The sequence below is a fragment of the Epinephelus fuscoguttatus genome, linkage group LG4 (genome assembly GCF_011397635.1).
Source record: "Epinephelus fuscoguttatus linkage group LG4, E.fuscoguttatus.final_Chr_v1".
Classification (NCBI taxonomy): Eukaryota; Metazoa; Chordata; class Actinopteri; order Perciformes; family Serranidae; genus Epinephelus; species Epinephelus fuscoguttatus.
The window spans coordinates 33823744-33848404 of NC_064755.1; the positions used below are offsets into that span (position 1 = coordinate 33823744).

Here is a 24661-nt window from a genome sequence, read left to right on the forward strand (position 1 = left end):
TGTCTTGGACTAGAAAATCTGAAGTGGGAAATAAAATGGATGGAGTCAGATGCAAACATACTACTAAATATGTCCTTCTTTAAGCCTTTTTTCTTCTAAATGGAACAATGGTTTTTATTTATTTTACTTTATTTGCATTGGAAAAAAATCCTTTGGCTTTCCTCAGTGAACTAAGTAAACTAGATAGTTGATGGTTTCACAGAGTGGCATTCAAAGGAGTTTTTTGTTGATCTTGAAAACAGCAGCTGGCAAGACAGTCTCAACTCAAGGTCGTAAAAGTGCTCAGAATAAAGAACATCGTCACTTCCATTTCAACTGAGCAAACTCACACGTGCTGATTAAGACCATGTGGTAGCTGTGGGGGAAAAAACTTGATCTTACATGCATCACAAATCGCTCCTCAAAGGTTATGTCTCGATGCAGAAATATCAATCTGAAATTTAAAACTAAATTCTCAACAATATGATCGCCTTTAACAATTTTGTGAGACCAGGCTGTACATTTCTTACGGCTAAATCAATTTGATGGTGAAACTGTGTTTATGTCAAGGTGTATTTGATTAATGATATTTAAACGAGTAACTATACTCAGGCTGAAAGCACTACTTGAGCTGCCATCTTGCTGTTGCTCCTTCTGTGTCTCCTGTGATTTTTGGGTGTGGTGCATGAGAAAAATACCACAGCAGTGCTTTTTCTTCATGCAAAATTACTTGTGGAGTTATTCTTAAATGCTTAAAAAGACACAGCACCTGTAACCCTGACTCTCTTAACCAGAGTAAATTACAGCGAGTAAGCAGACAGACCTGCCTATTACTTAAAGGTTTCTCTCTCTTTCTACCACTTTACAGAGCTTTTAACGGAGCAACACCTCTTTGTCATTTATGGATTACCCTTTTTACAGGCTTTACTTTTGCTTTTTGTTTTATATTGCATGATAAACATCTCCCGCACTGCACAGAAAAACATCCTGAAGCAGAAATGAAAGCTACTGAAGCTGAGAACGGCTGTGCTTATATTTGTTTTTTAATGCTGATATCTCACAATTACAATTTAATCATTTCTTTATCTTGAGAAAATGGGCTTTGTCTTCTTGAAATGCAATTAGATCATCAGCTCTAATAACGTAACTGCAGCAAACAAAACTACAGATTTATGCCTTGACTCTCTGTTCTGTGATAAGTCTCCCTGACAGTCCTGACAGTGATCTTGAAGGCTGAAATCAGGTGTGATCAAATGATTGAGAAGCTCATTTTCAAGTGAGTTTTCAAGAGAAAACATGCGTGCAGGAACTCATTTTTGCTGAGGGGTGCTGCGCAGTACAAATATGTGCACATGACAAAAGATTGGTGCCAGCTGCAGATCACTGGTTGAGACCAGCAAACAACAAAACTGGTTGTTTTTAGCAAGACATTGGCATAGTTTCCAGCAGGGATCATGCCAACAAAACTGGGTGTTTTTTTTATCAAAACACTGGCGGTGTTTCAAGCGGTGATTGTGCCACCAAAACTGTGTTTTTTTTAGCGAGACATAAGTGGCATTTCCAGCTGAGATTTTGTCACCTAAAGTGGGTATTCTAGGCCAAAAAATGATCTTTTCCTAAACATAACCAAGTGGTTTTTGTAGCTAAACCTAACCACATTAATCACAGCACTATTAAAAAAATTAGTTTTAACATATTCGCTACATAATGACGTAAAATATTAGATATCTGTGGTTTGCAGAAACACACAGTTTCGAACATATATTCTCGGCATTGGGTTTAGAAGCTACAGTAAAACTGCTTAGACATACTTAAATCGATGGATCCATTAGTCCAAAGACAGCGCTCTCTCATCTCAGACACAACTTGTCTCTGGACCTCATGTGCCAAAATGTCTTAATGTCTTATGTTTCATTTTGAATGCTGCCTGACATCCAGTTGTTTGTTCGCCTCATGTCTGCTCACAACCCCTGGACAACTCATGCTTGTTGTCCACTCCCCCATTAGCTTTGGTTATTGCTGTGTCCCCGCAGTGGAAGTCTCTCAGGTCCAACATATTTTCTCAATCTAAAAGCAGCTCCAGAACTGTCCAGGCAAAATTTCTGGTCATTCTCAGCCTGTTAAGCTCAACCTTATGTGATGACGTGACAACGTCAGATCGGAGGAATTAATTGAATTTGTACATTTTAAACATCTTATTTCCATTTGTTTTCTGACAGGGAGCTCATGATTTGCTTTTCGGAATTTAAAACAAATGTTCAGACAGCACAGGACTGTTTTGTTCCATCCCTTGTCAATAAGGGCTACTGCAGCGCACTCGGCACCCACCCTCCTGTGCCCTTGCGAGAAAACAAAAGTCATTTTCTTGTGATAAATGATCTTGTTATCTCAAGAAATCTGCCTTTTGTTTTCTCAAAGATTGACAGATATTGTTTGCACAAGAGAAAAACTTATCTTGAGCTAACGGCATTAAAAAAAAATAACTGCAAGCACGGCCACTTTCAACCTTCGTAGAAAGCAGATGCAATAGTCTGTCGCTTTTGTTGCTTCTTTTTAATAAAAAGAAGTTCTATTTTCTCAGCCCAGTCACTGTTTTCTTACTTCTTTCTCCAAGTTTTGTCTATTAACTCTGCTCTTCTCTTCTTACCTGTTGTTGCTCTGTGTAAACTACTAGCCGGTAACCACCGGTCCCTTGGCTGTGAGTCCCCTATTGACTGTGGTAAGAGAAGGGTTTGCTGGACATCACCGCTCTCCCACGCCTCTCTCATCCTGCGCATTTGTCGCTCCGTCCACTAACGTGCTCTGATCTCTCCTCTCATCTCATCGTGATTTTGTTTCATTTCACCTGCCGACTAGTCCTGTTTGTCACCCGTTGAGATTGCTGTGGGTTGTTTAGTATCGTAATTGAGGTAATCCAGTGCAGCAAATGTTGCTTCGGTCACACATACATACACATGCAGCTGAAGTGACTGCAGTTTGCTGTTGTAAGCTAACGCGGATCATCTCACACTAATCCTACTGCTTTTTTTTCATGAGTTCTTGGGATGTTTTTTTTCTTTGTTGTTGTTTGATGAAAGCCAGTCTACGTCAGCCTGGATTACAGCCTAGGACAGTCACCAACATGTCCCAGACCTTTGTTGTCACATAAAGCATGATAGGTAAAGGTAGTCAACAGTATGACATCAGAGTATTTGGCTGTACACGAGAGAAAAATGCATGAACCCTCAGTGTGATTTGATCTGTAACGTTGGTATGCATCTACAGCTACATTAATTTAAACATATTTAGCATGCTAAAATATTTTTATTGTCTCTCAACGAGAAGGTAATCCAAAATATTTGATCTCGTCTCCAGGGGAGCTGTCTTCAATAATTTTTGGGTTTTCTTGACATTTGTTCACTTCACTTTCACTTCATTTTATATATAGCTCAAAACCACACAGTTTAAGTTCACATTTGAGTGAAATGAGCCAAGTCAAAAGCTTATGAAGCATTTTTCATTTGAACTGAAAGTGATGTTGCACCTGCACAGGTGCTGTGTGTCGCCTGTGTGCCAATATTTAATGGAAATCTGCGGTACTTTTGGGTGCAATCAACTCAATGTTATTTTTTTCTCTTGTCTTCCAACCACCTCTCTGACTCAGGTGTTTCTTAATTGAGAAATTTAATTTACAGTATATTTCAATGCTGCAACCAGGCCAGTTAACCATGATGCCCCCCTCTGTGTACAATCTTCCAGGTGACTATGCCGGGTTTCCAGGCTGTGGCCTCCTGCGCCTGCACAGCACTTACCGCCACGACCTGAAGATCTACGCCTCTGATGAAGGCAGGGTGCAGATGACAGCTGCTGCTTTCGCAAAGGTAACTCTGACTCCATATCTGTAAGAGTATATCTGATGTATAAGTGTTACTTAAAGTGATACTTTGCAGATTTTCAGCCACGTCTGTGTCGCTGGGTGTGGGGAGTGTGTACAGATAAATGCTGTTAAGGCATCCCCTGTGCAGGCAGTGTTTACACTGAGAACCTGGAAAAAGCACATTGTACAGGCTCAGGTCAACTAACAAAATAATACAGTTCTTTTTCAGGTCAGTCATCTACTCGATTCATCTAGTAATTGTTTAAACTTAACCTGAGAGAATATAAAATGGGATTTGAGAAGTTGCAAAATATAAAAATGTTCATAATCTAAGAACGCTTGTAGTCTGACTTTTGTATGTTTATAACTCAAAAACTTATTTTAAGAAGCTGCAGATCTACAATAAGAAAAATTTTAAGGTGGTTTAAAAATTCTTTGAGGGGAAAAATGAGCTTAAACAAATCAAGTTTACTCTTCACTAATGAAGAGTGAATTAAATAGGAATGCTACAGAATCGCTTCACTCTAAATTCTCTGGTTTCCCTGCAGGGTCTGCTGGCTCTAGAAGGGGAGCTGACTCCGATCCTGGTTCAGATGGTGAAGAGTGCCAACATGAACGGACTGCTGGACAGCGACAGTGACTCTCTGACTGACTGCCAGCAGAAGGTGAAGGCCAGGCTGCATGAAATCATGCAGAAGGGCCAGGAGTTCACATCGGAGGACTATGAGAAGGTGTGTGGCAAACCTGAGACGGTAAAGTGTAAATATAAAAATGACTTAGTTTGATAAGGTGTCTGGTGCAGTGTTTGCCAGTTAGCTTCCACATTTTCAGTTTAAACAGGTGGACGTGCTTCTCAGGTGCTTTACAAAGAATTGTGTAAATATTTTTATGCAAGCCTCTTTTCCATTGTAACCTGCTGACGGTACTCAAAGTGGCTGAGGTCATAAGCTGGATGACTGAAGTGAAACATGCAAAAAAACAAAAAGTTCCCATGCATGTATTGCCATTTAAGTTTTTCAAGTTCTTTCTGACTACTTTCATGTGATCTTTTAACATGTTATGTGTTCCCATTTGTTCCAGTTGGCACCGACTGGCAGCCCATCACTGGTGAACTCAATGAAGGTCATACAGGATCCAGTCAAAACCTGTGACAAGGTGTACGCCCTCATCCAGAGTCTCAATTCACAGATCCGCAAGAGGCTGGAGGACCCAAAGTCTGCAGGTAGTGTGAACCTGCTGAACCTGAATACAGAAAAAAAAATAATAATGAGCTGCATATGGAGAAAAAAATGATACAAATGTTTAACTTTGTTGAAGCCGAGACATTTGGTTTAGTTTATAGACTTTTGTCTGCATGAATCAGGCAGAAGCAGAAAAGGTTAAAATGTGCCCATGTATTGAAATGTCAAGTACATTTTCAGAGAGAATTACCTTTTTAACATTTAGACTGAGATTAGTTATCCTGTGATTTTTTTTTCCCTCAGACCTGCAGCTTTACCACAGTGAGACACTGGAGCTGATGCTGCAGCGCTGGTCCAAACTGGAGAGAGACTTTCGCATGAAGAACGGCCGCTACGACATCAGCAAGATCCCAGACATCTACGACTGTATCAAATATGACTCGCAGCATAACGCCTCGCTTGGACTGGAGGACACGATGGAGCTGTTCAGACTGTCCCGCGCCCTGGCTGACATAGTCATACCACAGGTTAAAGGCCTCATTAAGCTGTGTAGCAGATTCAGAGTTCTCTCAGGCTCTGACGAGAGGATAGCATGCTCTAACTTTGCTCACATAACTCATTAGTGCTGAAGTCTTTTATAATATTTGAATCAAGCGATAAGCCATTTGAGGTTCACAGTGATTATTAGGACGGCTAAGGGGCGTTGTAATGCGCGACACAGAGTGAAGTTTACTGTTATAAAATGTTTATTCCATAGCCCTGGCGATGTTTCATGAAATAAACATACAGTAACAAAAAAATCCAATAATTTATTGATAACAAAGAATCATTTGCCAAGCGACTACGTTTTTCAGCGACATTTAGCAGAATATTTGCCAAGAGGTGGCTTGTCCACTAATTGGAAAATCTCTGTCTGATCTCTGGGCGGCCCCCCCGAGTCACAGGTGGCACCTTATATGGTAGCTTTGGCCACCACTGTGTGAATAGGTGAATGAGATAAGTTGTATGAAAGTGCTTTGAGTGGTCGAAAAACTAGAAGGGCACTGTACAAGTCCATTTACCATTTTACTTGTTTGCAATGTAGCTTTCATTACAGTGTGGCCTAGGCTGACCAAACGTCCTCTTTTACCCGGACATGTCCACTTTTTCCATCCTGTCCGGGGCGTCCGGGGGATGTTTATAAATTGATGATAATGTCCGGTTTTCCTTTCCGAACCCGACAGTCATTCTGTTTTGTTATGTCCAAAACCGAACCAAGCCCGACATTTTTTAATTACTAAAGCACTGAGTTTGTGTCACACAGTTGTTATGGTTACAGGCTATTTAACAGGCTGGGCATGCGCCGTGGGTGCTCTGCGGAGAGGGAGACCTCCGTGTTTGAGACGGGAGCCGGCGAGGGGAGAGGGAGAAATATAACAAAAGATAAAATAGGGAAAACCTGTCTCCCTCTTTTATTTTATTTTCAGCGTTTAATCAAGGCAGAGGCGGGTGGCAGAGAGGTAGAAACAAACAGCCAATGTGTGTGTCTTCTGTTCAGGTGTTGTCACGTAAATAACAGTGCCCAAGCAATAAACATATATAGGATTTTATTTATTTATACACTACATTTCACTGAAAGCTGAACGAATCCGACCCAAGCCCGAATACAATTTATACATTTTTGACTGAACCTGGCCCGACTCGTCGGGTAGGCCTACCGTCAGGACCCATCGGGCTCGGATCGGGTAGCCACACTCTAGTGTGTGTATATCTGAATTTCTGTCTTTGAGAGATATTATTTTGTAATATAACTGAATTTTCTATCCATACATATAAACTTTAAATATATTAAAATTATAAGGCATCTTTGAGTAAACTGCGAGTATCATTTAAGGAGGCTATCTCGTGGCCAGGCCGAGTGTCCTCTTTTTTGGAAATTAAAATATGGTCACCCTAGTGTAGCCCAGTTACTAGAGTAGAAATAATATCACTAACAACTGACAAATAGCCAGAGAAAAGTGGACATAATAGGCCACAAATAAAAAAAAAAAAAGCAAGCTAGCTAAGGTTACATCAATAACTTACCATAGATCTTTACTTTAGTTTGTGTGATTTGGATGGAGATAAAAGGCTGGTGGATTGGCCGACAGCAAAGACAGGTTTGTCTCCAACAAAGGGATTAGAGATGGCTGATCAAACATAAATCTGAGTAGGCCCTCTTTGTTTCTTTCACGGCATCTTTGTGCTTTTGTATGTTCATTGACTCACTGAGTTGGTTACTTTGACCCTCCTCATCCTGGTGGATGATAAAAGATACAGGCTTCATTTATTTATTTAACCTTTATTTAACCAGGAAGTCTCATTGAGATTGAAAATCTCTTTAACGAGAGAGACCTGACCAAGGTAGCAGCCAATCAAAACACATTTAAAATGCATACAACATATAATATAGAAATCCACAATAAAACAACAACTATTCAAACATAGTGGCTTCTCAAACACATTTCTCTGTCACCACATTGTTTATGAAGCCCTTTAATTCATCAATGGATGTAAGTGTTGCTAATTTTAGATCTTTTTGAAGAGTGTTCCATGTCCACGATGCAGAGTAGGAGAATGCAGCTTTCCCCAGATCTGTTAATATCCAGGGTCCAGTTCAGTTGATGGTTTCCCTCTTTAGCTCTTTGTCACATATGACAACAAGTGACTGATGTCTTCACTAACACTTATATTATAATGCGCTCACAGCTGTGTGTTTATAGAGTATTTTACAAAGGCTTTGAATGTGGCTCATTGAGTCATAATCAAATACTGGAAATTTCAGTTTTGTTCAGTTGAATTTACTGTAAGAATTGTATTCCAGAGAGGAAAAGTCAGAGAGTTAAATAATGTAATTAAATCATCTGGAGGAGTCAGAGAATGTCAGGTATGTTAACAAATGACTTGTACCAGCAGGCATCTCGCACATAATTTCACACTTTTATTACACTGAGTGGAGGTGATGAAACCAACAATTTTTCCCTTTGAGCATAAAATCAAACTATATTGATCCCTGTGGCGCGATTAAAACGTTGCACCAAGAAGAAGATAGAATGACTCAGAATACTCGATATAGTTTGCCATAAAAAAACGCCATAAACAGTGAAACACTGTAACAGTTAAAAGTTAAAAAGCAAGTTAATTCAGGAAGCGTGACAGCGTAATTTTAAATCACAGATAACCCATTTTTATATTAAGGCCTCCGTGCATGAATGTGTCACTTCTTATCTGTGCTCACCCTGATGTCCAGTGAGTTTTCCTGCCTCCTGCCCCAAAATGTGCTGCGATAAGACTTCATCTCCTCATGACCAAGAATAAGTAGATTAAAAATAAGTGGATGAAAGTGCTCAAATGTCTTTTTTTCACTTCCTATCATCCATATCAGGAGTACGGCATCAGCAAAGCAGAGAAACTGGACATTGCTCAGGCTTACTGTGTTCCTCTGATGAAGAAAATCCAGCTGGACCTGCAGAGGACCCACGAGGACGAGGCTGTCAACAAGCTGCACCCCCTGTGAGAATACAAGCCGCCACTGAAGCGCACACAAACATGTTTACATGTATATAGGGGAAGCACATATATACAGTGTGTGTTTGTGTATGTTTATGGAAGTCACTGATGACTGATGAGCTCTGTGTCGTCTCTTGTCCCCTTGTGTTTAGATATTCCCGTGGTGTGATGTCTCCTGGTCGTCACGTCCGCACACGCCTGTACTTCACCAGCGAGAGCCATGTTCACTCCCTGCTGAGTGTTTTCCGCTACGGAGGACTGCTGGATGTATGTCTGGTTTTTATTTCACATACATTTCATTTTTATTTTATCATCTCTGACCATTTTGTTTTAGTAGTAATGATGTTGTTCATTCTCTCTGTGCCAGAATAAGAGTAGATCTAGAAATGAATGCAAGCAGGTAAACGTCCATATCAGATGGAGATACTTTTTGCAGTTCAGTGGGTATAAAGAATTTATCAGCAGAGGTCTGCTGGATGGGATTATGAATATACTTTAGGCCTAGTCCTTCTCAAAAAATAATCTTCTCCACACAAGTGCTGTCGAGAGCGTGCCAACCGGCACAGATATAACTGGCAGGGCCTGTGTCATGGGAGTGTTGGATTATGCAGAAGTGACCTCTGTAGTGCATTCTGATGCCTCTGTTGCTCAACGTAGTGGAAGAACAACTGTACATTTATGTGTAAACATGTAAAAAGTCTTGTCAGCAAGGTGAGAGCCAGCACTGTTTTGGCCACGTCTACCATTGTACAAAATGCTGCCTCATCTGTGACACCTCACAAAGGAGAAAGTGGCACACACTCTGCTGTCATAAGCCCAAAACTCTCCAAAACTTTTAGCATCTTTATCCTGGACGAAGGGCCGAAATGCAGAGAAAGCACCCTCAACGGCTCCATAAAGAGATTTTACAAAACTCTGGACCCATGTTTAAACTATGTGAATAGTCTACCTGGCCTGGAACAATGAACTTATACCTCTACAGGTGGTCTATCCCAGTGGTTCCCAACTGGTCCAGCTATGGGGCCCAGATTTCCTGTATGTATGAGTTCAAGGTCCACACAGTAATATATTCAATGCCATACTTGTGTTTGGACTTGCCATCAAGCTAGATTGCTGTCTCTTGTCAAGTAGCTGTCTGTCAATCACTCACTTTACAGCAGGAAATGGCACTTAAAAATAAAAGCTCTGGGCCAGAAATTAAGAATAAAGTGTGTTTTTTACAAACTTGACACATTTACGAGTCACTTATGGTCCTTTCAGAGTGGACTTGCGACCCACTTTTGGACCACGACCCACCAGTTGGTAACCACTGCTCTGTCTTACATGTACTTAAATAAACTATGAAACATTTTTTTCTGTTTTGTTTTGTAGCCTGTCTGTTTCTCTTTGTTTTCCTTCCACTTCTCTCTATATTTCTGTACAGATTTGTCATTTGTGATTTTAGCTGTTAATGTCCTGTCTAATAAATGGAAAAAATCTCTATAAATAAAGTGTTAAAAAACAGAAAAAGAAATGTAGAGAAAAAGCTACATTTCAAAAACTAGGACAAGGCCTTAACCAACAAATGTTCTCTTCTTGTAAAATTTCATTACAATTTTCCCTTAATGATCAGGAGGGGACACTCAGGAAATTTTTTCAGCAATTATTTTTATTAATGAGTTGCTTTAGGTTGCTGTTAGGTTGTATGCACAACTTATTCTTAAGCGATGAACTGGGCAATGATTCAGTGTATTACAGTGAATTTTTTTTTTTTTTTTTTTAAAAATCTCTTACAGTTTTGCTTTGTGTAATGTGCAACTGCCTTTCTCAAACATATTTTCCAAATTATGATGTATATATAATGGGGAAAAATCATGTTCATATAAATATATTGATGTGGCTGCATTGCCTCAACCTAATGATTAACATATTTTGTCATACATCATTACAAAGGTTATGAACATAGTGGTGTTTGTTTGTGTGTGTATGTCTGAGGTGTTGTTTACAGAGTGTATGTTTGTGTTTGAATATCAGGAGGAGAAGGACCAGCAGTGGAAACAGGCCATGGACTACCTGAGTGCTGTGACTGAACTCAACTACATGACACAGATCGTCATTATGCTGTATGAAGACAACAATAAGGTTGGCTTACAGAGAGCTGCATGACTGTGCTGCAAACATGTGACTCATTTATTTTCTTTCAGCGTTACAGCTGCAGTTTTACACATAGATTTCTTCATGTCATGATATCTGTGTTTTGAGCAGGATCCCTCCTCAGAGGAGCGTTTCCACGTCGAGCTTCACTTCAGTCCAGGAGTCAAAGTGTGTGAAGATGAGGAGAATGTACCTCTGGGCTTCGGCTTCCGACCAGCCTCTTCAGAGGTGTGTGAACCTGTGTGTGTTTGTCTTGTATGTTTTAGTCTTTTTTCAGGGTTTGTGGTTTTTGTTACCTTCAGTTGAAATTTACTTAACTCACAGTCACTCCCAAGTTCAGTAATTGTTAAGTGTGAGTTGCCAACAATGGAGAGTTTCCCTAATACAGGACAGCCGCTGGTCCTTAAAAAGTCTTAAATTCAGATTGAATGGTTCTTACATGTATTTTAGTCACATCACTTATTTTGGTGTTGGTGCTGTAGAAAACATAATTTAAACAGGAGGGACACACTATTCGATGGGGCACCAGACTTCGACGCAACATCTGTATGTGCGCAATGCCCCTATTTTTGCCCCCTCACTGCACTTAGATCACGCAATGAGTCTACATTGTTAAACTAGGACTTTGCAAGCTATGGAAAAACTGGAAAATGTGAGTGTAAGGACAAATAGCTTGAATAATAATAACCGTTACTTGTGGTGATTAAAGCCAGTGCCTTGAAGTGTTTATGGCGCAAACTGCACCGTATGTTGGAGGTGTTTCAAACGTGGTATAATGGGGATCAGGGCGGTGGAATCGCACATGCAGAGCAGGGAGCACAGAGAATATCGTAAGGGTCATTTTAGTTTTGAACTGATATCAGTGTGTGTACTTAGACAGAGCATGTTAAGTCTTCAGTTTATTTAAAAAGGTCTTTAAAAGTCTTAAATTCAAACCTTTAGACACCCTGTAATATTCTCTGTGCACACACAGTTTGATGGTGTTACGTCACCTCAGAGATTATTTGCCTTTTAAAGGGAGGTTCAACCAACTGACCAGTTACTTTTAGAAGTTAGTAGATTATTAAAAAAACGTTTCAACAATGTTTTGTGGAAATGAATTGCAAAATACTTGGGCTGCACGTTACAAGAGTTTTGTGGGATGACTATATTCATTGCGATAAATAAACAGATATCAAAGTGCACTCAGTTCTTGACTCACAGTACAGTGTGCTTGTGCCATGTCGTCTCATGTTTTGCCAGGCGGCTGACGATGTGCTATATTTTAGGCACCAGTTCCTCTCTGGCATTTGCGCTGTGGTTGGCACTCATCTTGTCACACTTAAATCCTTCAGCCATGCAGAGTGGATGGCAGCATTAGTCGAATAAACCTCATTCATATGTAACCAGATGATGTGTAATAGCAAGGGCTCTGTCTGATTGGCCAGCGAGTTTACAGCATGGCAGTTACAACTGGGCCTACAGACAGAATGTACTGTGTTGTTGCTATATTCAGAGTGCAATATTGCAGTCTCTTGAGATGTGTTTATTGCGCATGTTAATATCACTATGACGACAAAAAAAGATTTATTGTGCAGCCATACCACATACAAAGACATTGCACATTGAAAACACAACATTCAGCTCTGTCTGTAGAAAAACATATTTAAATGAGCACGTACAGTTCCTTCTACTCATTGTTTTTGAATATCAAGCATTTGTCATGTGGTACAAAAGGTTTGTGTTCTGCCTCTCTGGTATGCAGGCTGTTATGCGATGGTGACGTCTGTCTGTCTGTCTGTCTGTCTGTCTGTCTGTCTGTCTGTGTGAAGACGCATTCTTTTGATTCTGTGTTTGACATTACATTACAGTATGAAAATCACATCACAGAAATGTGACACTTGAAACACCTATTACTGTTTCGTCAGATTTCGTTGCATCTTCCTCTGTTCATTTTGCATAGTAGTGAGGAGAAACTGATAATTCTCACAAGTCAGTTGACACTGAAAAAGGATAAAAACAAATATTTGCCTCAAAGTTTAGAGCTCATAATAGTCTGCTGCTATTTGTTGTTGCATGAAACAAGTTAAAGGTACGGTCAGTGATTCTAATCCAACATGCTTTTTGTCAAATTCAGCAAATACCTTCTCACGATCCTCCAGCTTACTGTACTGTGTGTGCGCTGAAAAAAAAACCTGGTGTTCATTAGGTTCCATTTTCATTCGGAATGAACGGCCATTCCGATTAAAGGTGGTCATCTAAATGGTCATTCCGATTGAAGATTAAATCCGATTAAAGGGGGTGGTTTATTCCGTTTGTCATTCCGAATGAAAGAATTTCTCACACTTGTATACACACATTCCTCTTTAAAGGGAAATTTCAGTTTATTTCAACCCGTCTCCTATCGTCCTAAATTTGTTTCAAGTCACTAGTGACATAGAAATAATAGTTAGCATGTTAGCCGTTAGTCTAGATACAGCCGTAGTGTCAGACCTGTTAAAACATAATTGAACGGGCATCCTTTCAAGTGCAAAGTTAGTCCACTAAACAAGCTTTTTCTCCACAAAGACCGCCTCATATCGTTAGGATCAATGTCAGAGAACATATAGAAAACGACATGTAAACGTGTTGTCTTACCTTACCGGTGTGCTGCCATGTTTGTTGTTTACCATTTAGCTAAGGCTGCACCCGGTCCCATTCCTTGCAACAGAGGTATTCCTCTTCTGTGGGCACTGGGCCACAGCATTCACAGGCAACGTTACACCACCAAGCTCCAGAGCTAAATCCTTCCAGCAGCCATTCCTCTTCTGTCATTCTCTAACGTTACCTGTTGTGCCTCTCTCTCTCTCTCCTCCTCCATTCTTCAGTTTCACAAAGCTCTTCGTCAGCGTATTCTGGCTCAAATAAATAAGGGCGGCCATCGCCTCTCGATGTGGAAAGCCTATATACTAACATTCCACATTAAGGTGGTCTTCAGAGTTGTTGTCTTACCTTACCGTGTGTTTACCGTTTATCTCTGCTTCCCAAAGTGTGGCCGAAATATCGCGAGAACAAGCAGCGATCTCATACCGTGTCTGAAATCTCGCAATAACACCACAAAGCAGCTGCAAGGCAGAACCGGACAGTAGCCTGAAAAGTTCATTCATTTATTTTATGAAAGATTTATAGAATAATGGCTGACTTTTTGCCAGACTTCGACTTTGTGGAGGAGGAATTTGATTTTGCAGAGTTTGATGGCTGCCCTTATTTATTTGAGCCAGAATACACTAACGAAGAGCTTTGTGAAATTGAAGAACGGAGGAGGAGAGAGAGAGAGGCACAACAGGTAGAGGACGACAGAGGAGGAATGGCTGCTGGAAGGATTTAGCTCTGGAGATCGGTGGTGTAACGTTGCCTGTGAATGCTGTGGCCCAGTGCCCACAGAAGAGGAATACCTCTGTTGCAAGGAATGGGACCGGTTGCAGCCTTAGCTAAATGGTAAACAACAAACATAGCAGCACACCGGTAAGGAGTACATGTAGCATGCTGTAACATGAGCAGCGGTGCGGAAAGTTTAAGTGACAACTACTAACAGAATGATAACCTTGATAACTTTGCATATCATGCTTGGATAGGGACAAAAAGTAAACAGGACGGTGCTGTCTGCTGCCATCTTGTCAAAGCGCTCCAGCATGCCTTCACTTCAAGTTTCCATGTGCTTCTCTTGCACTCCCATGAGAAGTAATTTTCACTTTGTAGGTGAGGTTTTTGCAACTCATTTTCTGGAGATATCCATGCTTTGACCCAGTGCAGCCTACTGTGTTATGAGACGTGGACACACATTTTGCAAATCGATGTATTTTTTTGTAATCAATGATGGCAGTTCTGTCAATTATTCATCCCATCCTTATCTCCAATTCATGATTCGAACCTCCGACTAGGGTGCAGCCCTAGTGTGTGTACACAGCCTTGGCTCTGTAAATGGGAAATAAACAAAGTGACTCAGACCGAGCCATGCAACACTATTCCAGCTAATGGGCAACAGGAAAAAGGCCATGGATGTATATTAAAGAGGACGGCAGCGGGAGCAAAAAAAGGACTGTAAAACTGAGCATCTGGTGGGGCATTGTGGGAGGGGCTTATTTGTTTTGGTGTCAAGTGTCTTTTTCCAGAATGACTTCCCCTTTGAGGTCATGTTTAAATCAGTACGTCATGTTGTACAGCTCAGGTGATTTTAGTATATGGAGAATGTAGTATATGTCATTTGTATATGTCATTGTAGTATATGTCATTTCCTTCTCGTGTTTTCTGACCACTTAGAATGAAGACAAGAAGCCCAATCAAGGCAGTCTGGAGGACCTCTCCCAGGACCAGCTAGACCAGGCACTTCCTCTCTCTGAGCCAATCAACATCCAGCGAAGGTCCCCTATGATCCGCAACAGAAAGGCGGGCTCCATGGAGGTACCAGACCCTGTCGTGTTTGTGTTTGAGGAGGAGGCAGGACGTTAAGTTAATAATGACAGAACCAGACTTTCTTTTTATTTCCCACATTGTAGTTCTTGTCTCTGTTTAGTTGAGCAGTTTTACTTTTTGACAGTGTGTGTGTGTGACAGTTTTGTTCAAGTTAAAGGGAGACATCAGATCCCTGATTTACTGTGGCGGCCGTCACAGTCTTAACCCCCGATCTCCATGGCCCCACTCAGGTCCTCTCTGAGATCTCCCCCACCCAGTCCTCCAAAGGCTCCACATCACACCGACTCTTCCCCTCGTGCTCGCGCCAGTCTCCTGAGATCAAACCAGCCAGTGGCCTAGGTGGGCACCTCATTTCTGGTGTGTGTGTCTGTAGATATGTGTGTGTGTGTGTGTGTGTGTGTGTGTGTGTGTGAGTTTATGCCAACAGACACACTGACCTCCCTACACATTTTATCTCCAGTTGTCATCACTGATCCTCCCCTCATCACAAGCCCTTACCCTCACCCTCCCACCTACCCACACCTCTCTCTGTGTCTCCCTTTTATTTCTTTGGGTCTGTTTTTCATTCCCTCTTTTCTTTCCATCACTCCCCCCTCCCCTCTGTCCCTGTTTCTGATGGCCACATAGCTTCCACTCCAGCTTAGTGTAGCAGCAGCCAAACAGGATCAGACTCCAAACTATGTAGGCAAGAGTTCAGCGAGGTGATCGCAGCCAACTGCAGGATCTCTGGTGTCACATAGTGTTTTCAGACGTATCGCTGCAGGTTGGTAGAGTGAAAACAGAGGGAACATACTGTAGGTGTGTCTACATCTTATTTTTGAGATCTGCAAGGGGAAATTATTTATTTAAATACTGCAGAACAGACATTTAAAAATCTGTTTTATATTAAAGCAAATAGAGTTTTTGGGCTCATCCTCCTGTTACAATAAACCCTCCTAAGTTAGATGTTTGGGTAGTGCCTTTTGACCCCCTGTCATGGTAAACAGAAAGGTGAAAATGTTCCAAATCAGCTGTATCAGAGCTGTATTCCTTTAACCCCTCTAACTGATTTAACTGATTTAATGAAAAACCCCTTAAAGGACCCTTGTTCTGCTGTGTGTTCACTTTACAAGGGCATGTAACCTCCAACAACCTGCTAACAAGGTGACATTGACACAAGCATGAAAGCCTGTTGTCTAAATCACGACGTGGAGAAAACCACAAGTGTTAAAACGGGGCGTGGAGTCACTTTGTGGGAACAACTTCACTGGGAGTTCAGAACCTGCACTCAGCTACGTAAACAGCTCATGGCTTTTATATGCAGTGCAGTTTATCTTCTGTGGTTGCACAATTAAGACCCTAAAAGACATAATTAAACTAAATGGATATGTGGCAGAGAGGAAGGAAGCCTGTTTTAAGTCTTTTCAGATATGAAAAAAACTCTCAGATGCAATCAGGTGTATTCATAAACATCAGGCAGGCAAAAACAAACAAGAGCAGGTACAAGTACAAATGTGCAGTGTGGGTGTAGTCTTATTCTCACTAAGTGTGTTAATTATGGTGTCACAGTGCTTAGTTATCACAAGTCTGAGCAGCAGTTTGTTCTGTGTCCGCGAGACATCAAAGGAGCTCCATCTAAAGCCTCTGGTAATCTCAGAGTGGAGCCTGTCAGTTTGTTAGGAGGCTGCTGAGTGATCCGTCACTGTTCATCACCGACACCAACAACACCGACTGTTCACAGGTCACTGACGAAAAACAACAGGTGTCACAGACGACCTCTTTTAGCACGCTGCATTACATATCTTCACACTGTTTATAGAACAAAGAGACGAGGCGCAGACGCCTTTTTAATTTATTTCCTCTGCAGTTCCAAAGATAATATTTCCTCTAATGTGTGGTCTAGAAAGTCAATATTAATTTCAAATGTGACTATAAAAATATGATAAATTTGTGAGAACTGGCTGTTGCAACTTCAGAGAGTTCATGCACAGCAGGGGTCTGAAACAATCTCATTTCCACACTCATCCGGTTTGTCACGCCTCTGTTGCTTTTTGCATACAAAACACACATGTTCTCTGTTCACACACTCCTGGCCTTGTTTACACACATGCACACATACACATGCACAGATCTTAAACATACGGTTACTGTTGTGAAAACCTTGTAGTTTGCATGTCATCATTTACAGGAACAAATTGTACAGGACACAATTTTTGTTTATCTTAAACCCTTCTTTGAAACAGATTTTTTCCCCCCCATTACTGATGCACTGATTTTGAAATTCTGGGCTGATATCGATGTTTAAAATGACAATTTGGCCATTGGATACCGATACCAATGTTTTTATATTGTTGTTTATTTATTCTCGCCAGGGAAACAAATAAATCTACACTATAAAAAATAACTGAACTGTTATGAAGTAATTCAGCCCTCCACGCTACAGCTGTAAAAGCTCTCAAGTCATGTCTTAAGGTGAGTGCGAGGGACAGACAACAAATTTAGCATCTTTGATAGAAGAGAGCGAACTGAAGAACAGGGGTGAAGTAGTTCAGCTACATAACAGGGAGCCTGACTGTGAAATGCCCTGTAAGTAGGAATGAGAATTTTGAACTGGATCTTAAACTCAACAGGGAGCCGATGAAGGGATTTTAGGACAGGGATAAATCAGTCAGCTGTTAGATCCAGTAGCCGGCTGCTCAGAGCTAACGCTAACTAGCCCTTCTCCTGCTGATTTGAACACAGATTTGTTGTTCACAACGTAGAAATATCAGGGAAACAATATGGTTCATCAACTGATGAGACAATAGTGAGTTTACTGTGTCCTTTTGTCCCAAAGGGGAAGATTTCTGTCCCCAAGATATCGGGATGACAGCTGCTACTAGCCATCTCGTCACAAAACAATGAGATCACAGAGCCCATTTGCCAGTCGTTCTGTTGTCCTTGTAAGTAATTTAAGTTTGTGGCTGTTAATCTCGAGCTTTGCTTTTAAGCCTGAACAAAACCGATGTGATACAGCAGAAAAGCATCAATGAGTGTCATTTTATTTGCCACTAGGCTGATGACGGTCAACAAAGCAAATATTGACCGATAAATCGGTGCATCCCTATTTTTCGTAACTAAAGTGAAGAGATGAAAAACACCAAACTGTAGTTACAGGGTTTTCACACAGTTGTCCATCCTTTGAAATGTACACACACTAATGCCAAAATCTCCCCGTGGCGTCAGTGTGTTGTTAATAATGGCATGACGTGTAGTAAAAACCAGCACTCACCCTGCACACCTCCCCTTCCTTCCTGGCTCCTCATCACACAGGGTCACTTTGCTCTGGCCTCTTCAGCGCCTCTGCCCTCGGGGTGTCCTGTAGCGCCCCCAACTTGCGGGACTACGTCCGCACGCACCACCACCTCCACCGAAAACCACCCCTGTCCCCCGGCAGTCTGCCGTGCAAGATTGGCATGTTCGGTACGTTCACATCACCGCCTGTCCTCCTCCACAAGACGGGTCTTTTCATCTCTATCTTTTTTTTTTTTTTTTTTTGAGAAGGACTCCAAACTGTCTCTCTGGCTTTACAATATCTTCTTTTTTCCTACTTTTTTCTTCTTAAGCTTCAAATTTTTGGGACATGCAGTATTGTCTCTCTTTTTTTCTTTTTTTTTCTTTTTTTTTTTTTTTTAAAAATGCTATGCTTTCTTTTGCTCCCTTTCCAAAACAAACCAGCAATTTCAGTCTGTTGCATCACATTTCCTGAGTGATTTCCTTCGCAGTGTGCATGATAAGGGCACTGATTAGACGACAGAGTGATCGGCTGTGCAGCAAATGCTGAGCGTGCAACCTCACGTTGGACTGTGTGATGTACCGCAGCTATCAATGATCAATGCTCTCCCAGATCAGCATGTCCGCTCACTGATCACGCACCTGTCTGCTTGGGTTTAAATGTGTTCATATGTTCTCTCTGTGCATGTTGTTTTGCAGTGCGCACCGTTTCCGTTCTCAGGGAATTTAATTTCATAATCCACAGTAAAGTAGTTTTTGTGTCTGGAAGCCAGACGTCTGGCTTTCTTCATTAATCACAATTCACAGTAATCCTTACATTAAGAAACTCAGCCTGTTATTTGGAACAAATATACTTTTCAAGACCCAATAATCCACCTTTAAATAATCCCCAGTCTCCCCCCCCCACCCTTTCCCCTCAGTCTCATGTTGGTAATGATGAGAACAAGCAAGCTGTTAACACCGCCACCAGGGGTCCTTATAGCAGGTTTAATTATCCCAGACATATGGATTGGATATCAGTCTACACGTTTGTGTAGTGCTCTCCAAAGATAAACGTGTCGCATCCTCAGGTTAAACTGGCAGCAGGTAATTTTACTAGCCAATTATGTGGATGCATATGGAAGCATGCAGAAGCTGCAGGGATATTTTTTCCCACTGTGGATTTAAATGCAGGAAACTGAGCTGTTCAGTTTATCCACCGGGTGTCACTCTGACTGCAAGGCTACTCACTGCCAGGAGCAAACAGTTGCTTTCCTCTCTCAGTTCTGTTACATCATGTTATGCTCTCTGAAAGGCAGGTGAGGGTTTGGATTGACGTCAGTGCTGTTCATTTAAGGGAAGCGAGGACTGCATCAGGACAAGGTATTATTCGTTTTACAGGAAATGTGAGAGGGAGTGTACTGGTTTGAATTCAGACCTTTGAATGACCTGCAGTCTTTGTGAGGAGTTTACTTTTATCGTCTCATGTTCCCCCACAGCCCTGTCAGATGAGATCAAGTAGGACTGAGTTCTTTTGAGTTCATTTTAAACACATTTTAACAATATTCATTATATAATAATAATAACTTTAATTTATATAGCCCCTTTCAAACCCAAGGTCACCTTTTTTTTTTTTTTCTAGTTAAGATTTTTTGGGGGGCATTTTTAAGCCTTTAATTGATAGGACAGATGAGCGTGAGGGGGGAAAGAGAGAGGGAGTGACATGCAGCAAAGGGCCACAGGCGACGCCCCAACCCAAGGTCACTTTAATACAATACATAGTAATGAAACAATAGCACCAACAGAACAGTAGTATATAAAGTGGATATTCTTACAATTGTTCAGTGATCCTTGAAAAGAGACCAACCTTAGTGGGTTGTTTTTGTCATTAGTTTCTATTATTTATCGGATCATTTCATCCATATATTCATTACTTAAAAGTGGCTATAATCAATATTTTGATATTCACAATGCATCTCATGACCACTTTGATGTGAAAGGGATCACTTTTAGTGATGAACCATAAACTGGATGTAAAGATGGATGACACAACGGCTTTGCAAAAGTGAAGCCAAAACATCTCGATGGCCCCCTGGTGGCTGGCTGCAGTCATACAACACAATCCCTGCTCTCTCCATGTAAGTGGACGGGACATGGGTTAACCTAAACAATGAAATTATGCTTCAAAGACATTTTTTCCAAAGATTTTTTTTTTCTGTTCATTTTAGGCACAGTAATACTTCAGTTAGTAGCCCGGGCTATTATTTGCTTAAATCACTGAACTCAAGAGGCCTATATTTGGGACAGGCCTTTCATTCCTTTTACAAAAAACTGTTGATCAGCAAAGAGGGGAAATCAGATCAAATTATTATCTGAAGCAATATGAATATTAATTGTATAAAAATAGACTTTGAATAACATGTTATGTGTTAGGTTATGACACAGTGTACCGACACAACACCACTTCATCCTGTTAAAACAATGCTCACAACTTGAATTCATTTTTTATGAAAAACACTTGATTCATTGAGCGGTGGACACTAAAGAAATATAAAATAACTTACCAAATAATCGAGGCATGGACACATATTCTGACTTTGAGACAGCTTCAGGGAAAGAGAGTCATCACTTGTTTTTTCATCATGCAGGTAAATCTGAATGAATTATTCTCTTGTGCTCATGGTTTTAGTAAAATGAAATTTTAGTTTACGATGTGTAGCATCTCTATATTGACCAAAGTTTTAACATTTATATATTTGTATGCTCAAACTAAACGGCTAACTAACGTTAGCTCAAGTGGGTAGCCAACAACCTGGTTTTATACATCCAAATAACTTCTATTAAAAAAAAACTGCTTGGCAACCAGACAAGGCGTCTAATTGAGACAGGCCTTTATTTTATTTATCAAAATGTGTAGCTGCACCGGTCTGGTAAAAGAGACTGGGCGTTTAATTGGGACTATTCTTTTAATTGGAGTTTTCCAGTAGTCCTTAGATTCTTTTTTTTAAAAACCCATGCACATGTGGACTAGATCTATGTGATGAACCTGCAAAGATTTATCACCCGACTGCAGTTCCACTCAATTTATGAAGCATTATAATGTCTTTAGTGGGTTGTTTTTCTGTTTTGCTTCACTCTCATTGGTCTGTCGTTCTTGGCCATTGCAGGAAGCTTTTTTTTCCAGCAGAACAGCTCTACAAACCAGCTATACTACCTACACTACCTGCTCTGCACCAAACACCAGACAGACACAGTTAGACTAGCTGGTGAACACAGTAAAGCATTTAGCAGCTAAAGAGCCAGATATTTCACTCAGGAGCTGGTGGAGACCAAAAACAGAGTTAAAAGAGTGACTATTGGACTATTTGTATGGATTAAACAAACAAACAAACAAAAGTTAGTGAGATTTAAGGGTACAAGTAGCCAGATTTCAGTTTCCAGTTTTTATGATAAGCTAAGCTAACATATTTACTGTACAGACAGGAGTGTGATATCAGTCTTCTTGTCTCACTGTTGGCAAGAAAGCAAATCAGTGTGTTTCCCAAAATGTTGAACTAGTCCACAGCCAAGGTAAGGGCAGAAAAAGGTAGGATTCACAGATTGTTTCCTGTCACAGTTTCATGTTCTTTGGATCACAGTCTAGCATCACTCCTCCTGCATGTTTACTCTTCAGCCAGACTGTCCATCATGTACTCCTTCCACTCCACAGCCTCTCCACTCACTATCTCCTCCTTGTTTATTCAGAGATGACTCTCATTTTCACGCATGTTGGTTGGCAGACAGATGTTGATGAATCGACGGGCCAACTCTCTCTCTCATTTTGTTTTCTCTCCTCTTTTTTTCCTCATGATTAAAACATCAGTGGCAAACAGGCAGACACAGGTACCAACAGTCCCAGTAATACCAGTTACCTTTCTTATCTCCTCAGAGCTGTTCTCTATGCCGCCAGTAAAGAGATTTTCTGTGTCGTTTGCCAGGCATCCGACTAATGGTATGTCTGCTTTTATTCAAGTTTATTTCATCGACGCTCCTCCAGTTTTTCTTATCTTGCATGATCTTTATTGTGGGAAAACATTTCTTTTGTTTTCTTTTTTTTGGCGTTAATTACATTAAACGTCTTCAAGATTACAACAGAACAAAATTTTTAAGAGCTTCTGTTTCACGGCACACCCTCGGTGTTTGTTGTATCTTGTGTTGTTTTCGGCCCTCACCTCTAACACCACCTGCTCTGCCTGCACTTGTTTCACCTCTCTGATCCTGCTGTATCTTCACAGGATGGATGTATGTGGCATATATCTCCTGCCTCAGATATATGTCCATGTGCAGATAATCTGTGCACACGTCACAATATATCCTCACTTTCACTTTTTTTTGCTAATTTCAAATAATGTATGCTGTTAAATTCTTAATTTGGGCTGTAAAAATAAACTCTGACAGCATCACTGATTGATGAGTTCAGAAATATTGCACTTATAACCAAACTCAACGGTGATGTCACAGTGTACTGACTCACCATGGTGTGCACTTCTGCATCACTGCAGCAAGATGGAAGTTAAGCCAGAAGACGTCAGCAAAGACAAAAGTCTCAGGGGGTGTAACACTGAGTCGCTCTTCAACATGTCAGTGAGGAGCTTCTCACAAAATCACACAGATAAGATGCTCACTTGTGTGATTTTGTTTCTTCATTCATTTGTTGTGTTGATGACTATCCCGCCAAAATAATTGCGAATCAATCAATATTACCTTACATTTTGTTAAGTGTTAAGCCATAAATTAAAAGACTTAGTTTCCTTTTTGTTCTTTTACTGTGATTTTAGGATAATGGCAACATAGCTTTCAATGTGAAATATGCCAAATTTTCATATTCATCAATCTATTTCCAGTTTGGGAGTTTATTTTTTAATAATATTTGTTTTCATTGATTTTTCAGTAAACTATTTTTTTGTTGACAGGAAGGCAATCCGGACACTCCGAAAAAAATATAGAAAAATGAAGAAGGAAATATTGAAAAGCCTTTATTGTAGCGGCTAAATCATCAATAGAACCGACATGTTTCGACCACTGCAGCTCTTTGTGAAGGCTTTCAAAACATACAACGCAGGTATGGCCCCACGTAGAGAAACATGTTGGCTCTTTTAATGATTTAGCCACTACAATAAAGGCTTTATAATATTTCCATCCTCGTTTTTCTACATTTTTTTGAGTGCCTGGATTGCCTTCCTGTCGATCTTGTTGTTTCCTGTTCTTCAGGTGCACCCCACACCAGGTTTTGATCTATGTTTGTATGTACATAGCAACTAATCGCCTCTTTCTTTTTCTAAACCATTTTTGTATCCAGAAAATGTGTTTCATTTGCAATTTCATTTTATTTTTATGCACCAAATTAGTGCTATTTTACAAGCAACTCTTACTCCTTTAATTTAGGATGCACCAGTAATTTCATAGAGCCGAAACAGTTAGTTGATCAACAAGTAGTCTATCAACAAAAAATGTTTTTGATAATTGGTTAATTATTTTACTAATTTTTTAAGCATAAATGCCCAAAACACTCTGGTTTCAGCTTCCCTAATGTGCTTTTCTCTGTTTTATGTTATTGTCAGTGAATATCTATGAGTTTTGGACTACTGGTCGGACAAAACAAGACCTTCGAAGTCATTGCCTTTGACTCTAGGACCTTTTCCATAGAAAAAATTATGTATTAATTAATAATGGTTGCAGCCTGATAATACAAAGATCCTTCTTGTCTTTCTTAATAAAATTTTGTTTATTTGTGTTTATTTTGCTTGTTGGTTGACACAGTCGTTGACTGGTAAGGCCAAGCTGTGGGTACCAACTGTGAGCAAGCATCAGCATCGACAGCTACATTTTGCTGCTTTCATCCCCGGTCTCTCTCTGTTTGTGAAAAGTTGTATTCAATGTCTTTGATTCAGTCACTGGTGAGCAGCAGACTGGCTCAATGAGAAGTCTTTTGGAAACAACAGCTGTTATGAATTAATGAGAGTTACTCCCCTGTTCTTGTTTTCTGTAAAGGATTTCTTATCATTGTTAAAGCTGCCATATGATGAAATCCACTCTTTACTTTATTGAAATATGTTTTGAGGCAGGTTTGTATCACCACTGTGTTTGAGGAAATGAGCCCCGCTGACTCTTACAGACTAAAAGGGGCAAAGTAAACATCACAGCACAGCACAGAATTAAATACAAGTCATGTAAGGTTATTTTGGCTGAATGGTATTAAGGATTTAGATCACTGGCTCAGAAATAGCCCAGTGTGTGTTGGCAGCCTGATTAGTGTGGTCTGAACTTTAGCAGGAGAAGTAGC

General features: G+C 40.5%; 1 protein-coding gene across 6 annotated transcripts in view; it reads left to right on the plus strand.

Moving 5' to 3' along the window:
• ppip5k1b (diphosphoinositol pentakisphosphate kinase 1b) overlaps nucleotides 1-24661 on the plus strand; it is a 79617-nt gene that overhangs the window by 37244 nt on the left and 17712 nt on the right. For 2 of the 6 annotated variants that reach the window (XM_049573328.1, XM_049573324.1), the window contains exons 16-27: nucleotides 3718-3839; nucleotides 4384-4566; nucleotides 4916-5057; nucleotides 5320-5543; nucleotides 8420-8547; nucleotides 8697-8811; nucleotides 10558-10665; nucleotides 10789-10905; nucleotides 14956-15096; nucleotides 15339-15447; nucleotides 18400-18549; nucleotides 22268-22330. In XM_049573328.1, the coding sequence (XP_049429285.1) occupies nucleotides 3718-3839; nucleotides 4384-4566; nucleotides 4916-5057; nucleotides 5320-5543; nucleotides 8420-8547; nucleotides 8697-8811; nucleotides 10558-10665; nucleotides 10789-10905; nucleotides 14956-15096; nucleotides 15339-15447; nucleotides 18400-18549; nucleotides 22268-22330 (1602 nt within the window). The remainder of the gene's footprint in view (nucleotides 1-3717; nucleotides 3840-4383; nucleotides 4567-4915; nucleotides 5058-5319; nucleotides 5544-8419; nucleotides 8548-8696; nucleotides 8812-10557; nucleotides 10666-10788; nucleotides 10906-14955; nucleotides 15097-15338; nucleotides 15448-18399; nucleotides 18550-22267; nucleotides 22331-24661) is intronic. The other 4 variants (XM_049573325.1, XM_049573326.1, XM_049573327.1 and 1 more) reach the window with 4 other exon arrangements.